General features: G+C 38.6%; 1 protein-coding gene across 1 annotated transcript in view; it reads right to left on the minus strand.

The window, feature by feature from the left end:
* Positions 1-16433, minus strand: part of mmp17a (matrix metallopeptidase 17a) — a 137252-nt gene that overhangs the window by 2539 nt on the left and 118280 nt on the right. Inside the window, exons 6-9 of the mRNA XM_022676512.2 lie at positions 15777-15879; positions 13833-13915; positions 11278-11430; positions 7264-7521 (exon numbers count right to left, since the gene is read on the minus strand). Coding sequence (XP_022532233.2) covers positions 7264-7521; positions 11278-11430; positions 13833-13915; positions 15777-15879 — 597 coding nt within the window. The remainder of the gene's footprint in view (positions 1-7263; positions 7522-11277; positions 11431-13832; positions 13916-15776; positions 15880-16433) is intronic.

Below are 16433 nucleotides of genomic sequence, written 5' to 3' on the forward strand. Positions count from 1 at the left end.
TATAACCTAAAATAAATGAGTCACTGTTTAGTATAAATAACTTTTTTTGGAAAAAAAAAAAAAAAAAATCATTTTATTAAAAAATATCTTTGCCATTTTTTGTATTTTCAGTTGCCAAATATTCAGCCAAATATTCAGTGCATCTAAAAAAATACACGGAGAACAGAACCCAGTCTTCTGGTAAACAAACAAAAGCTGAGGCCAAGTATGGTCCTGCCAGTACTGCTGAAAAACAAATCCTAGAGGAAAAGTTGTAAAGTTGTTTTTACTTACAAAATCAACAAAAGAAAATTCAACAGGGATATCCAAACTTTTGTTTACCACTGTATATAAACACTCTCAGATCCTCTGTATCCACTGATGCTGTATCTTCAATGCATCACTGGTACTTTCTCTCTGTCTGTCTGTCTCTCTGTCTCTGTCTCTCTCTCTCTGTGTGTGCTGGTGGATAGGGCATGTGGTGCTATCTCTCAGAAGAGGCTCCATCTGCCAAGCCCCCAGGTCTCAGATAGAGCTTCTCTCATGGGGGCCGGCTGGGCTCAGAACTGTCGCTTTTTAGCTTGGCCTGTACTCACACACACTTCAAACAGCTGTGAGCACAACCTCTGGAGCTGGCAGTGTCTCACAGGACCACACACCTGACACGCTAACACGCCTCTTTCCACGCACCTCCGGCCGGCGCAGCGGCTGCAAGAACATTTACCCTGCTCCCACAGAGTCCATGTGTGTGTGTGTGTGTGTGTGCATGGTGTGAAAGTGAGCAAGATAAGATAAAGAGATACTGGGGTGAAACAATGCACATTATATAGTACAGGTTAGAGTTTTGATTCTGAGCCTGAAATTATTTTCTAGGTTGCCTGACAGTCCTGAGCAGTACTATTCTAATCATAAATCTACTGTAGCAGTGCTATTCTAATCCCACATTTACCATAGCAGTGCTATTCCCATCCCACATCTATCTCAGCAGTGCTATTCTTATCACAAATCTACCCAAGCAGTGCTACTCTAGTTGTGAATTTAACTCAGCAGTGCTATTCTACTCACAAATTTACCTCAGCAGTGCTTTTCTAATCACAAATCTATCTCAGCAGCACTATTCTTATAACACATCCATCTCAGCAGTGCTATTCTAATAACAAATTTACCTCAGCAGTACTATTCTAATAAAACATTTACCTCAGCAGTCCTATTCTAATCACAAATCTACCTCAGCAGTGCTATTTTGACTACAAATCTACTTCAGCAGTGCTATTCTAATAACAGGTTTACCTCAGCAGTCCTATTCTAATCACAAATCTACCTCAGCAGTGCTATTCTAATCACAAATCTACCCTAGCAGTGCAATTCTAATCACAAATCTACCACAACAGTGCTATTCTATTAATAAATCTACCTTAGCACTGCTATTCTAATCACAAATCTACCACATCAGTGCTGTTCTTTTCATAAATCTACAATAGCACTGCTATTCTAATCACAAATCTACTACAGCACCGCTATTCTAATCACAAATCTATCTCAGCAGTGCAGTTTTAGTAATACATTTACCCCAGTATTGCAAGTCTTATCATTTATTTACCTTAGTTAGGTAAGGTATGTAAAACAGGTATGTAAAACAGACCAGGAAAATAAAAAGGTATGGATTTCTGATTTAGATTTTCAGCTGGATTGCAGTACGTCTACACAATCTACACAGACTTCTCTCTTGAAAACTATTTAGTTGGGTTCCCGAATTTCTTCAGTACAAAGGCTGGAGCATTAGGATTAGAATTAGCGGCTAAAGGCTCCAGCAGTGCTAGCAGGGGTTAGGAGCAGGCTACAGGCCAATTATACTTCCCTCTGAACAGGGACATAAAGAGTGGGTAATGCTAATCCTGCTCCAGCAGTGCTAGCCAGGGTTAGCGGCAGGTTACAGGCCTATAATACTCACCTGTGAACGGGGAAATAACGGTTAACGGCTAATGCTAATGCTACTCCAGCCCCGGTACTGGAGATCCAAACTGAAACTCCTGTATAACGCTGTACTTTAGCGGAGTGACTTTACTGCTTCTTACAACCTGGATTATAAGATGCTCTGATGATTTTGAGGAAAATTAAAGGATTTTAAGTGTGACTTACAGTGCGAAAAATACAGTAAATGTAGCATTTATTAGAAGGGCTGTTTACAAACATTTGGACATACAGTGCTTGTATTTGTGTGTGTGTGTGTGTGTGCAGTCTGAGAAGAACACTTTAAATTCAATGCCTGTCCTTTGCAGTATTGTTTTCTTTGCTTGTTCGAAACATGTCATCAGCTTATGTGCTATTTAGGAAGAGAAGATCGGTCAGGATTGGTTTGGGCTGAAGTTCTAGAAGCTTCTGCTTGTTTGAGAAGCTTCTTTCTCCTATAAGTAGAAAATTTGAATATCATTGAACAGTTACTTTATTTCAGTAATTCAGTTCAAAATGTGAAACTCAGACATTATATAGATGTATTACACACAGAGTGATCTATTTTAAGAGTTTATTTATTTTATTGTTGATGATTATGGCTTACAGCCAATGAAAACCCAAGACTCAGTATCACAGAACACAGAATCATCACAGAATATTTTATACGACCAATTGGCACTTTTGGCAGTGTGGGCAGTGTGCCAAGTCCTGCTGGAAAATGAAATCCTCATCTCCATATAAGTTGTCAGTAGCAGAGGGAAGCATGAAGTGCTGTAAGATTTTGTGGGAAAACAAAACTGCGCTGACTTTAGACTTGATAATAAAACACAGTGGATCAACACCAGCAGATGACATGTCTCTCCAAACCATCACTGATTGGTGGAAACTTCACACTAGACCTCAAGCAGTTTGGACTGTGTGTCTCTCCACTCTTCCTCCAGACTCTGCTCCTTTGATTTACAAATGAAATGTAAAATTTACTGATGATCAGTGATGGTTTGGAGAGACATTTCATCTGCTGGTGTTGATCCACTGTGTTTTATTATCAAGTCTAAAGTCAGTGCAGTTTTGTTTTCCTACAAAATCTTACAGCACTTCATGCTTCCCTCTGCTACTGACAACTTTCATGGAGATGAGGATTTCATTTTCCAGCAGGACTTGGCACACTGCCCACACTGCCAAAAGTGCCAATTGGTCGTATAAAATATTCTGTGATGATTCTGTGTTCTGTGATACTGAGTCTTGGGTTTTCATTGGCTGTAAGCCATAATCATCAACAATAAAATAAATAAACTCTTAAAATAGATCACTCTGTGTGTAATACATCTATATAATGTCTGAGTTTCACATTTTGAACCGAATTACTGAAATAAAGTAACTGTTCAATGATATTCAAATTTTCTACTTATAGGAGAGAGAAGCTTCTCAAACAAGCAGAAGCTTCTAGAACTTCAGCCCAAACCAATCCTGGAGATGCGGATTTCATTTTCTAGCAGGACTTTTGGCAAACTGTTCACACTGTCAAAAGTATAATAATATTCTAATTTATACTATTATTGCTACTACTCAGTTGTATATCCCTCATTACTGTTGATGCCACAACACAAGGAGGGTGAAGACTAGCACATGCCTCCTCCGATACATATCAGCCTATCAACTGCTGCTGATGCAGTATTGCTAAGTAGCATCACAGCACGTTTAGAGGAAAGTGCAGCGACTTTGATACATCAGCTCACAGACGCCTCATGCTGGTCGACATCACCCTAGGTGTGATGAGGGGAAAGAGCACCATCTACCCACCCTGAGAAAGCAGGGCCATTTGTGTTCCCTCAGGGCTCTGGCAGCTGATGGCAAGCTGCATGACCAGGATTCGAACCAGCGATCTACCGATCACCCAGAGCCCATTATTTCATTTTGATACATATTATATCGCCAGGCTCTTGCCAATACACAGTCTATTTGTCAGGGTTTCCCTAAGAAGAGACACCACAATATACTTTATACTATATTTTTTATAGTTTAGTTTAGTTTAAGAACCGTTAGAGAGAGTAAAACAGTGTAAAATAGAGCAGTGTTTTATAGCTTACTACAAACACATCATTTTATAACCTGCTCACAAAAGCATCAAGGTAATGATGTTGTTGGTATGTAATATAAGCCACCTTAAGCCGGCATTCCTGCATTCCACTGCAGATGTGGCCTAACTTTTTTTTGTACTTTAACTTTCAGTACAGCACACGGCAGCCTAAAGGAGACGCCTACAAGCAAATTGTCCAGCAAAATGGCCTTTTCATAACATTATTGAAGGAAATTTCATTATGAATTTACAAGCAAAATGAAAAGAATGTGTACTGTACTGCGCGTCTGTGCGTGCACTCCATCAAGGCGCTAAAGGCTATTCAAATTTTATAAACAGCAGGACGTTTCAAACGCACGCTCTCCAGTCTTGAGTATGGCGAGCACTAATACCATGAAAGCAACACGTGCACAGCACACAATGGCTCGCGTTCATCAGAACATGATGCCCCCGCTGCCTTTAGCCCAGACAGACTCCTCAGCTGCTGCTATGACAACCACACAATTATCAACATCTGTCAGCAGATCTTTCATAACCCAAACAACACATATATTTCTGCCCATTCAGAAAAGCAGCACACAAATGATATATGAATGCAAATACATGCATACATACACACACAATGGAAAACCTACTTACATATAACTGGTGGTTACTGCTGCACTTGTACAACAGGATATTGTACCAAATCTTGGGCCCTATTGATGCTCATTGCTATCTTACATCCCGTCAACAGTCTATTTTCACACTTCGCACGTGTCGTTACACTGATGGGTGTGGTGGTCTGGAAGTGAGGTGTGTTCAGGTAAATATCTGGTTTCTGTTTCCATCTTGGTGGTAAGAAATACAAGTGCGCCACTGACTGATTAAAGCCCTGACAACAGTCAACAGTCAGCCGCCCAATCCTATCTTAGCCATGCAGGAGCACTGTGCGACCCGAGCATTTTTTGGGGGGTTTATTTTTCCAGTAGAATTTATTGATAACTATATGAAGTTGTGTTAACCATTTAACACTACCAGCAAAGTACAATTGAGATTGAGGTAGGTGTATTTTTAGAGCAGTTCTGTTTACACTAGTTAAAAAGTAAAAATCCATCCCAGGATTTTTACTTTCTGGACCTGGACTACCCAGCTTTGTGTGTTTAAATAGGATCTCCAGTGGATTTGCCATTTTACAGAGACTCTAAGACTAGGCCAGTGGCTGAACTGAGCTTAGCAGGGCATTACACATGTTGAAAAGTAACACATGACATTTTGTGTAAAATTGTTGTTACTGTAAAAATGTATTTGCAGTGCTGTTAGCCAATCAGAGGCGATATGTTTGAATGTATGAATATTCCCCATCCCTCCCCCCCAATTCCTTCGGGAAAACGCAGCGTTATAACGGATCACCTGGAGTACTTTTTTTCACAAAAAACATGGCATTCATTCATTTGTTCACTAGAGACCACAACTAGACATTTTAAATTTTATGACAAAATGATGGAATGAGACCTTTGAGAGTGAATTAAAGTTAAGGGAAAACGGTTCAGACCAATTAGAAAATATTAACTTCTAAGTATGTAATTCTTTACTGTGGGATTACTGTAGAGTTTGTCCTTTTAAAATTTTGAAGCTGTTTTTATGGTAAAAATGCTGCATTATTTTGCTTGAACTAATGAAAGCAGAAAATTTGCAAAGATTTAAAAAGTGAGATTCGTTTAATTACAGTTACATAAGCTGCAGAACAGCTGTAACTTGTAGCAGTATATGTAATAATGTGCTTTTCCAGCCAACAACAAGGCTGACAATTAACAAAGCAGTACAAAAAAGATGCACACACAAGTGAACGTAGTCCAGGGGGACCTTAAACTAAAAATAATAGTACCTTAAATATTTTACATCCTTAAAATTTGGCATGAGGCTGCAAATAAATAAAATATGTTACATCAACAAGATTACTTTCTTTGAGTTCTCAACATTTTCCCAACATTTGTAAGGAAACACTGCATATTTTGTTCTTTTGCAACCACTTGCCACATTTAAATCAAGTAAATGTATCATGACATTATTATAAAATGCTTGGGTTGTGTGTAGCAGTGTGTGTATCTGTGTGGGCATGCACTCAAGCTTGTATAACCTCCATAGAAAAGAGGGGTCAACAGAACAGAGAATAGAAGCTCGCCATACTCAATGCCAGTGCTGCATTCTCAGCAACAATGGAGCTCGGTCCAATACTTTTGGAGTGCCATTAGTGATCCAGAATGAGCCATTTAACATCTGAAAATGACCTCATTAGTGCTCTGGTGGCAGTATGCCATCAAATTCTCAAAAATAATATTCTACATATTCATCAATGTGACTAAGTAGATGCCCCTAATGTTGCTGCTGTTGTAAGGACTAGAAGGCTTGTATTTATTTATTATTCACGGGACTCTCCATTAATGCAGTGTTGAGTTTATTGCTATGTATTAACAAACAGATTTGCATTAGCTAATATTACACTACTGCTCAAAAGTTAAGGATCACTTGCAAATTTCCCTCTTTTTGAAAGAAAAACAGATTTTTATGCAATTCACAAACAATATTGTCCATTTCACAATTTATTTAAGAGTAACAGATGATTTTTAAAGAATAAAAATATTTGTATTAAAGTCTATTTTTGTATAGAGGCTTATTTTGCATATAGTCCTATAGCCCTGGACAATATTTCGATATCAGTATTTATCGCAATAAGAAATGCTTCAATAACAGTGATATCATTTCTTTGGCATACCGGTATGTATTATTTACAGAATCTATCACAGACAGGCGTTTTTTAGTGGCGTCAGTTCATTGCAGAGCTGAAAAAAAAGGTGGCTTCTTGATGAAGGCAAACTTTGTAGTACACAGTCAATATTTCTTACTCGGGCAATGTCTGTATGTCCTGTTCATTTGGTTTATTTCATAATCTTTCACTGTGACCCCAAACTTTTGAGAAGTAGTGGATGTAAGATGTGATTTAATAGTCTTTTTTTTATTACTGCACTCCATTTTGCTATTTATTGCATATAAAAAATGTTTTAATGATAAAAACAATTACAACAAACAATTCTTCATACATTTTAGTAGCTTACTGCTGTAAACTACACAGTTCCTTGGCATTAATTTGACATTTTACTGTAGTCTTTAATAAAAAAAGCCTTTAGTAAATGGATGTGCCTAATAGAAAAGTGTTAATTAATGAATGCTTCTGTGGAAATTGCAATAAAGTGCTATACAACATTGGCACTCACTATCAGACCAGCGCATGGCGTCGTCGAGCTGAGCCGGAACCCCTTTCCATAACGTAGTGTCTTTAGGGTAGCCCAGGTCCATGCGCCGCAGGTGGTCATCGTAGCGCCAGTAGCGGTTATCCTTGAAGAAGTAGGTCTTGTCATTGTGCAGCCAGACAAACACAGCGTCCACACCCTCCATGGGCAGCCCGAAATCACTGATCGGCCGCGGGTAGCCTTCCTCCACGATGTTGTCCTTGAACACCCAGTATTTCACTCCTAAGGGGAGGCAGACGAGACATTTAGACACTTATCATGAGCTGATAAAAGCTTTAAACGAAAAAAAAACACAGAGGTGTATGATGGAATCAGACATGATTAATACGTGTCAATATTCTCCCAGACGCACCAAGCTGACATGGACAAAGCAGCACCAAATAAAGCCGACTGATTATCGCCTTCCATCATCTCAAAATGACCTGATGTCGACTGTGAAAATCTGCACTCAAACACAATGCAGACTCTCCTGCTGAGGGCCGACACGTGCAATTACTGATCCTGCGTGAAAGGGAATATAGTATAATAAAGTAGGATATAGTATAACTATGAAACTGAATAATGCAAAGTAAACCCTGATAGCAAAGAACATTGTCCCAAAAAATTGTCAGTGTCCCTAATCCAGTGCACCTCATGTAAGAATTTTACCAGTCAGGTATAAAAGAGCAGGAAAGACACTCTTTACTGCTGAAGTACAGAGTTATAAAGTAGTTTCAATTCAGTTCTCCAGCAGTATTAGCATTAGCCGCTAACTGCGCTAAGCACTAGCTCTTTCGCTGTTTAGAGGTGAGCATTATCAGCCTGTAGCCTGCTGCTAACCCCTGCTAGCACTGCTGGAGCAGCCTAAGAATTAGCCATTAACTGTGCTAAGTGCTAGCTCTATTACCTAGGCTTAATGGAACTAATGCTTACTAATGCTGTACACAGCTACAGTGGAAATCTGAAAAGCTTTACTCACCCAAATAAATTTTTTTTAGGAGAGGAATCTGCGTAGATTAACATCCAGCGCTTGTTTAGCTTTAATGTACATTTATATTAATATATATTTATATATTTTATTAAGAATTACAGTTCTCATTACTTAACTTAGTTTAGCTGCTGAAATAGAAGAAAAACACGGCGACACCCTTGTTCCTTGCTAGTGTCACATAATGAGCCTTATAAATATCTATATCACAATATGCCATATAATTTCAAAAATTTTATAGATTTATAACGTCCAATATTGATATTTGTATTGAAACAGAGGCGCTCTAAACTCCCTAGGACCTAGACTCCCTCCCTCCAATTAAATTTATTAAAAACGTTACTGCTTCATTACTCCACATGGTGGAGTTAAGTAAATGAATAGGATAAACCTGCGGTGAAGAATATTGGTTGGAATAATTCTGACCATCTCGTCCAACATCTGTGTCTGACCTCACAAATGCACTCCTGGAATAACGGTCAAAAATACCTATAAACACACTCCTAAACCTTTCGGAAAGCCTTCCCAGAAAATAGCTGTTATAGCTATAAAAGGTGGACCCGTATCATTTTACTTCTTACTTTTTCGGACTATAAGGTGCACTTAAAATCCTTAAATTTTCCCAAAAAACGACAGTGTGCCTTATAATCTGGTTCACCTTATGTATGAATTCTATTAGTCAGGTATTAAGGAGCAGTAAAGCTACTTTGCTGAAGTACAGCAGCATAAGCATTAGCCGCTAACCGCAGCACTAGCTCTTTTACCGTTCAGAGGATTTGCCATGTAAAACATGGAACGTAGGATGAACTGCTAGCTAATGGGTTACAGGAACACTCAGTGTTCCTCAGTCTATCGGGCAGCATTTATTTCATGCTAGAGCGACTAATGCTAATGGTTAGCGGCTAATGCTAATGCTGCTGCACCCAGCCTTAGTGCTGGAGAAACTTCACTGCAATTCACCCTTAGACTAAATACTGGAAATCTAATCTTACTGTAAATACAGAGAAACGCTTTAGTCCCCCCAAATAAAACAGTTTTCTAGAGAGAAATCTGTGTAGCATTCAGTGCTCATTTGACTTGAAGAAAGAAAATGTTTTTTTTTTTTTTTTTTTTTTAAGAATTACAGTTTAGTTTACCTCAGGCACTTCCCCCAGCTTCCCCATTAAAAGAAAAACATTGCGACCCCGTGCTCACTGTGATGGAAGCATCCTTACTAGTGTTTCTTAATGTGTCTTATAATCCGGTGCACCTTATGTATGAAAATAGAACAGAAAACAGATATTTAATGATAGTGCGCCTTATATTTGGGTCTGCCTTATGCCTTATGTTTGAAAAATACCGTAAACTCTGTAGATTAAAAAATGGGACACCACTTAATTTAATTTGTACACAAAGTGAATAAGTGAATACTTTTGACAAAACAGTCTACGGTATGTCCAAAAGTGGAAAAGTGTACCATGTATAATAGCCTGATATAATATAATAGCCAAGTCCTCTGTAAGATATGCTGCTCTCTAAGGAATCCAGTGTGGAAAATATGGACTTTTTATTCTGATACTGTATCTCATTTTTTCTCCTCATAACACACTGTGTGTACTCTAAGCTGGGAGTTGTTGTTTTGTATTTCTGAGTTTCTGGGTTTCTAACTGGGCCATAATACAGTTTATTCTGTATATTATTAAAAAATTTAGAGTCTACTTTTCTTACATATCGTTATACCATTATAAAACAAAAGTACAGAATTGAATTTAGCACTGGAGGATGCAGGCGCATTGCGACAGATAGTACTGCAGAGTTATGAGGAGAGAGAGGGTCATCCTACCCACCCAGAGGGAGCATGCACTACTGGGATTTGTGAGTTTTCTAGTCATGGATGGATGTGGCATCTCTGGGAATTAAAGTGACGGTGCAGACAGTTTTTAGTTTATTATCAGAGCAGCAGCTACTCAATTTATTAAAAGAAATAAACCATTTAACCATGTAAATTTATGTAATGCTGGTTAATTCATTATTATTTTGTCACTCTTATATCTTTAAAATCTAGCAATTTTACTTTTTAATTAATGTAAGCCAGATAAATGCAAATGCACATTCCCTCTTATGTTAGGCCTACTCATCATCCTATGTATTTTATACCAGTCTGGCTATTAATATGACTGTCACACCTTAGCCTGTGTCTGTCCTGTGTTTTTTCCTCTTTTGGTTCTCTGTGCTCTTGCCCTCTGCGTTCCTGTCTTGTGTTCCCAGCCATGTGCTTTTTTTAAGCACATGGCATTGTTTTGTTATTGTCCAGTCTCCACCCTAGCCCCGCCCTAGCCCTGCCCTAGTCATTAGTGTTATCACCTTGTATCTCATTTGTAACTCCGCCCCCTTATTACCTCCACAGGTGTCCCTAGTGTGTGCCTGTGTATAAACACCCCATGTGCTCCTTTGTTCTGTGTCGTGCTTTTTGTTTGACCTCATCCTGGTACTCGGTTTGAATCTTGTTTAGTTGTGTTTGTTGAGCCTTTAACCTGCAGTGATTTTTGTACAGTGTTCTGGTTTGTTTTCTTTTTTTAGTTTGTTTCTTTGTTTGATTATTTTGCTTGTTTGTTTAAGTCATTTAGTTTATCCTCATAATTCATAGTTCATAGTGTGTTTTAGTTACCTTTTTTATATTATTTCATACTGTTTTGTTCTTTGTTTATTTTGTTTAATGGAAAATAAAACGACTTGCATTTGAATCCGGCCTCCTCTGCGTTACAATGACCAAATGAGAGTTTTGAATAAAGAGCAAACAAACTGTTTTATTCATGCTTTTGATTCTTGCTTTATGCACACTTATACTATAATATTTAAATATAATAAAATAATTACTGCAATTTTCATAAACAACCATGGGCTGTTGTAAAAGTTTTGCAATCGGCCATAATTTATCATTGATGTTCCCCTAGTAAAAAATACAATAAATGTACCTCTTATAAATTTTAATAGTGTGTGTTAGTCTGTGGTAGAGAACAGTCCAAGCCTACCTTTGAAGAAGACGATCTTATGGTCTCCGGGTCTCTCGTACACAGCGTCCACACTGTCCAGGTTGTCAGGCAGTCCCCTCCAGAAGCGGTGGATCTGAGCCGGTCTCAGTGATACCAGGTGCCTCTCTCGCGTCAAACGCCAAAAGTACTTTCCTGTGGGAGAGACACATGGAATAAGAGTTACGATGGAATACGTTGGAATCAGAAATCAATATTTGGTGGAATAACCCTGCTTTTAATCACAATTTTCAGGCATGTTCTCCTCCACCAGTCTTATACAATGCTTTTGGATGATTTTACGCCACTCCTGGTGCAAAAATTCAAGCAGTTCAACTTGGTTTGATGGCTTGTGATCATCCATCTTCCTCTTGATTATATTCCAGAGGTTTTCAATTTAGTAAAATTGGTCTCTTTTTACCCCAGAGCTGTGTATATATATATATATATATATATATATATATATATATATATATATGTATATATATACCCTGTCTCTGTGTGTTAAGCTGTTATGTTGTGCTATTGCGTGGCTTTACCGGAAACTGCAGTTAACCAAAGGGAAAACATGTGCACATGCCCTGGGGCAGTGAGTACCCAAGTGCCCAGCTGTCTGAACAAGTCAAGCAAACAAAGCTAGGCCATTTTTACTTCAGCTGTGGGGATGAACACACACGGTGATGTAAGATGCTTCTCTTTATCCATCACAGCCTTAGTTGAAGACCACTTGCACTGAAGCAAAACGGAAGTATTCAGTGGTCACACACAAACACTTGGCGTAAAATATTTGTTTATGTATATAAAAGAGCGGTATGCTTAGATCAAGTCGTTTAGATAACATGTCTTCTGTGGAAATCCATCTATCTGCTACTTTGGGACATTCTCAGAACATGTGAATAAACAATTCAAGTGTTAAATTACAGATCTGATGCATTAATATGGTAACTTCTAAAACTTCTAAAATGGCCAATCCACAGAATGGCAGAACGCCATGGCTGAAGCGTCAAAAGACAAGTTCAAAGCAGCAAAGGATGCAAACTAAATAAGTGGGCGTGGCCAAGCAAGCTTGACTGCATTCTCAGTGATTAGCCCAGCTATAAGCTAATGGAACTGGAAGTTGATAGCTTCTGTAAAGCTGATGAAAGATGATGAAACCGAAACTTCCTGTGAAGCACTGCTCTTTTACACATATGTATCAGTAAGGCCTGTCACAATAATTACATTATCGACTTATCGTACAATAAACGGACATGACGTCAGTAATAATTAATATCGTGATGTTGTCTATTGTGTTTATTTGTATGTTTGTACACACATATATAACAATAAATAAATAAAAGATTATTTAAGCCAGCAATACCAGACCAATGCTTCAATAACTGAGACTCCATACACTCAGTGTGGACTGCAGTAGATGAAGGAAAAATATTTATTTGGAAAACTATGAATTTTAAAATTTTGTTTTCTTTAAAAGGGTATGAGTTCTTGTTTGTTATGATATTTTATTATCATTATATCAGTGAAATTAACCTTTGTGTGGTGTTCGGGTCTGTGGGACCCGTTTTCATTTTTCATCAAATGATACTAAAAAATATTTTTTCTAACTCAAACTCATTGGCATTGGCTCATTTTTTGTGAAAAACATATATCAAAACACATTTTCGATAAACACACACTGTACACACCCCCCCCCCCTACACATTTATATTACATACAGTATGTTTGGCCAAGGGCTAATAAACATTGCTTTATTTGTAAATTTGAAACTAAACAAAATTTCTACTCATTATTATTATTTTTTTAATTTTAATAGAAAACTAATAAAAAAAGAGTAGCACTTTTTGAAAGAAATGTAACATAAGAAAGGTAAAGGGCAAATATTAACCATGTAAGCTGTTTATATTGCTTGCAATTTAGGTGAAGCAAGCATGTGTAAAGCATTTTAATGTAGAATTGCTTTATTTTGCTGAATTAAATACAAGTAACAAAGTAAACGAGTAACAAAAATATGAACACCACACAAGGGTTAAGTAGTCTTAAAATGACAATATCGATTATCGCAATAATTTCTGGGACAATACAGGGTCATCAACTTGAAAAATTTGAATATCAAAGTCAGTGCAGTTTTGTTTTCACACAAAATCTTACAGCAGTTCATGCTTCCCTCTGCTGCCAGCTTTTATGGAGCTGCGGATTTCATGTTCCAGCAAACTGCCCACACTGCCACACTTCACATTTTGAACTGAACTCCTGAAATAAAGTAACTTTTCAAAGATATTCTAATTTTTTTAGATGACCCTGTATACCGTCCACAAAAAATTCCTACCACTCCTTTGTGTCAGTTAAGAAGCGGGAACTGTTCTGACAAATACTGGCTTAAATTCACATTAAGAAGATATAGTAAACAGATTAAAAACTCAGATTTGCTGAGAAAATTGGATTTGGGACATATTCCCAGCCTTCAAGTGTCTGAGCAAGCCATTGCTGTTTGTATAGTGACCAGGACTAGAGTATATCGATTTCAGCAAGGTCTCTTTTTTCCACAAATGTGTCTGTACCTTTGAAAAAGAAGGCCTCGCCTCGGATCTGGGCCACTGCATCAAAGTGACTGGTGCATCTGTCAGGGGCATCGCGCGCCGGTCTGAAAGACGTGGAGAAAAAGCAGAAAGAGAGAATACATCAGCAAAAAACAAACAAAAAAAAAGCCTCAAAACAAACAAAGCTGCTGGTGGTAAATCGAGGACAGTGATAAATATATAACCTATCGCACTATTTATTGCACCATCTAGTGCATCATCACAAACAGAGGGGCTGTGTAAACGCGGACAGATGCGAGTCGTGTAATTGTGCAGTCATGTGTGCTTACATTTTTTTGGCCTGCTATATTTGCACGGACACCATGAACGTGTTTGTGTAAACTCGTTAGGTATTTCAATTAAAACCGGCCAAACATCAAGGGAGATGTTATCACCCGCTTGCAGGAGGGGCCCTTGAATGCATTATCCCCTGGCTAATGACTGATTTACGGGCTTGTCGTGTTTGGGTTGCTAACGAAGCAGCAATTATAGTGACAGTGCTTCTTTTGTGGGCCAGAACTCAGCCCTGCACCTTATTAACAAAGATCTTTATTCACAGCCTGTTAAGAAAGCTCTCAGAGTGGAAGGCTTTAATGACCTTTGTCAGGCTTAAATCCACCTTTTCCACCCATCATTTGTGTGAAGATGGACTGCGAGAGAAATAAAAAGCTATGCGCTGCTAGTGGAATTAAAATGCTCACTTATAAGGCGACAAGGATGGAATGTATTACATTCCTAAAGGCAAAAAAATAGGTGCCAGTTGCCCAGAGGATCAACCTGCAGGAATGAAACTTGGTGGCCAATCGGGAAGTATAGGGTCCAAAAATCAAATTGATAACAATATTCTTGGCAGTATGACAAAATAATTAATTTCAAGAATATACACTGCAACAAAACAAATATTAAAGTTTTACATATAAAACATTTAACAGTTTAATACATTTTAAACAAAACAACCTATCAACACTTGACTATTTAATAAACATTATACCACAGTTCCGACCCTGCAATGTGATTGGCTGAGAGGCGTACTATGAGTGCCGTTATCAGCCGGTAATGCCCTGTAACCGAAGTTCTCCATGCATTACTCACAGGTAACCATGCCACATACAGGTAACCTAGCAACGATGCAGCTCTCAACACTCCACCCTTACCACAAAACTTGCAGGAACTGCAAGCTGCATAAGATGGATTATCGCAGGACTTGGGCCCAATCCCGTTTCACCCATGACCCTACCACTTACACCTACCCCTCTGTTTTGCATGTGCATGTCAAGGGGAAGGGGTGTCTCGATTCTTGTTACGTTGGATGGGTACGGGGAAGGGATAGGGCTTGTTAGCTCTGCAAACGAAGGGGTCTGAGAATCACTGGTAAGAAACCCACAAAGTAAATATTTTCTTTGGTAAAAGTGACAATTAGCACTATATTGCCATAGTTTAATGTGTAGTTTTAATGTTTTATGGCCAAATTATTCATAACAAGCATAAAAAAGGTCGCTAGTAGTTTGTCTCGCTTAGCTAGTGAGCTTACATTCCTGGTTAACCTTAAATGCTGCAACAGACGGCATGGGCTGCAGCATTTAGGATGGAACAATACCCTAAAGTTAACTAGTTAACCAGCAGCTAGGTTACTAGGAACTTTAGCGTTCCTGATCACGTATCGGGTGCTTGAAGGGTTGCCCCAGTTTTTAAGGTGGAGGATTTTACCCCTTACCCTTTAACTCTGTTACACACAAAAACAAGTGGTACGATAATTGGTAGGGCCAAGGGGTGAAATGGGATCGGGCCTTAGAAACCACGACATCTGACGTTACATTAAACACGTGTCACACACTACTTCCACATAACCTGGTAACCTTTATCTTCCGTCTGAATTCCATTGTAATTCTATAAGAACTCTCTCAGTGAGTGGGAAAAGCTACTCACGGCACAGTGGATCTGTTCTCAGGCAGGTCCAGTAGGACCGGTGGGTCGGCTGTACGTGAAGGGTCATCTGGACGCACAGTGTGAGAGACCGAGTCCCGGACACCTGAAAAAAAAACCCCACAAAAAAACAAAGCAAGAAAGTCATTTTTCAGCAGCACAGCAGCATGCACCATCACATTCCAACACATCATCATTTACACTTCTGCAGTGAGGAGGTGCATTAGGATAAAGTGTTCCAGGAAAACGCAGATGCTTCATCCATTCTGCACGCTGAGAGAATGAGGAAGTCTGCTTTAGACCCTTCTAGACCCTTCTGAGTCTATTTTGGGTATGTAGAACAAATAAAGCACAATCATCTCACAATGACGAACGCTCCTTGCAGGCACTGTGTAGCATTATGTAAATGCAATCACGCTAACTGATCACCAGCTTTCAGTAAGAGTTAGTTAAGCATCACAACGACTACATTTTGAGCCAGATTCATCTTTTAATCAGTGTGCTATCACAAACAAATTAAAACAACAGTCTTTTAGTTCATCAACAAATCAGAACTGTCACAGTTACTCCATTAAACCTCAATAACGACTTGATTTGCAGTGATGAGTCGGTGAAGATAATGCATATTTTTAAATAAATATCTTACTCTCACATTAAGGA

Source organism: Astyanax mexicanus, chromosome 17, assembly GCF_023375975.1.
Source record: "Astyanax mexicanus isolate ESR-SI-001 chromosome 17, AstMex3_surface, whole genome shotgun sequence".
Classification (NCBI taxonomy): Eukaryota; Metazoa; Chordata; class Actinopteri; order Characiformes; family Acestrorhamphidae; genus Astyanax; species Astyanax mexicanus.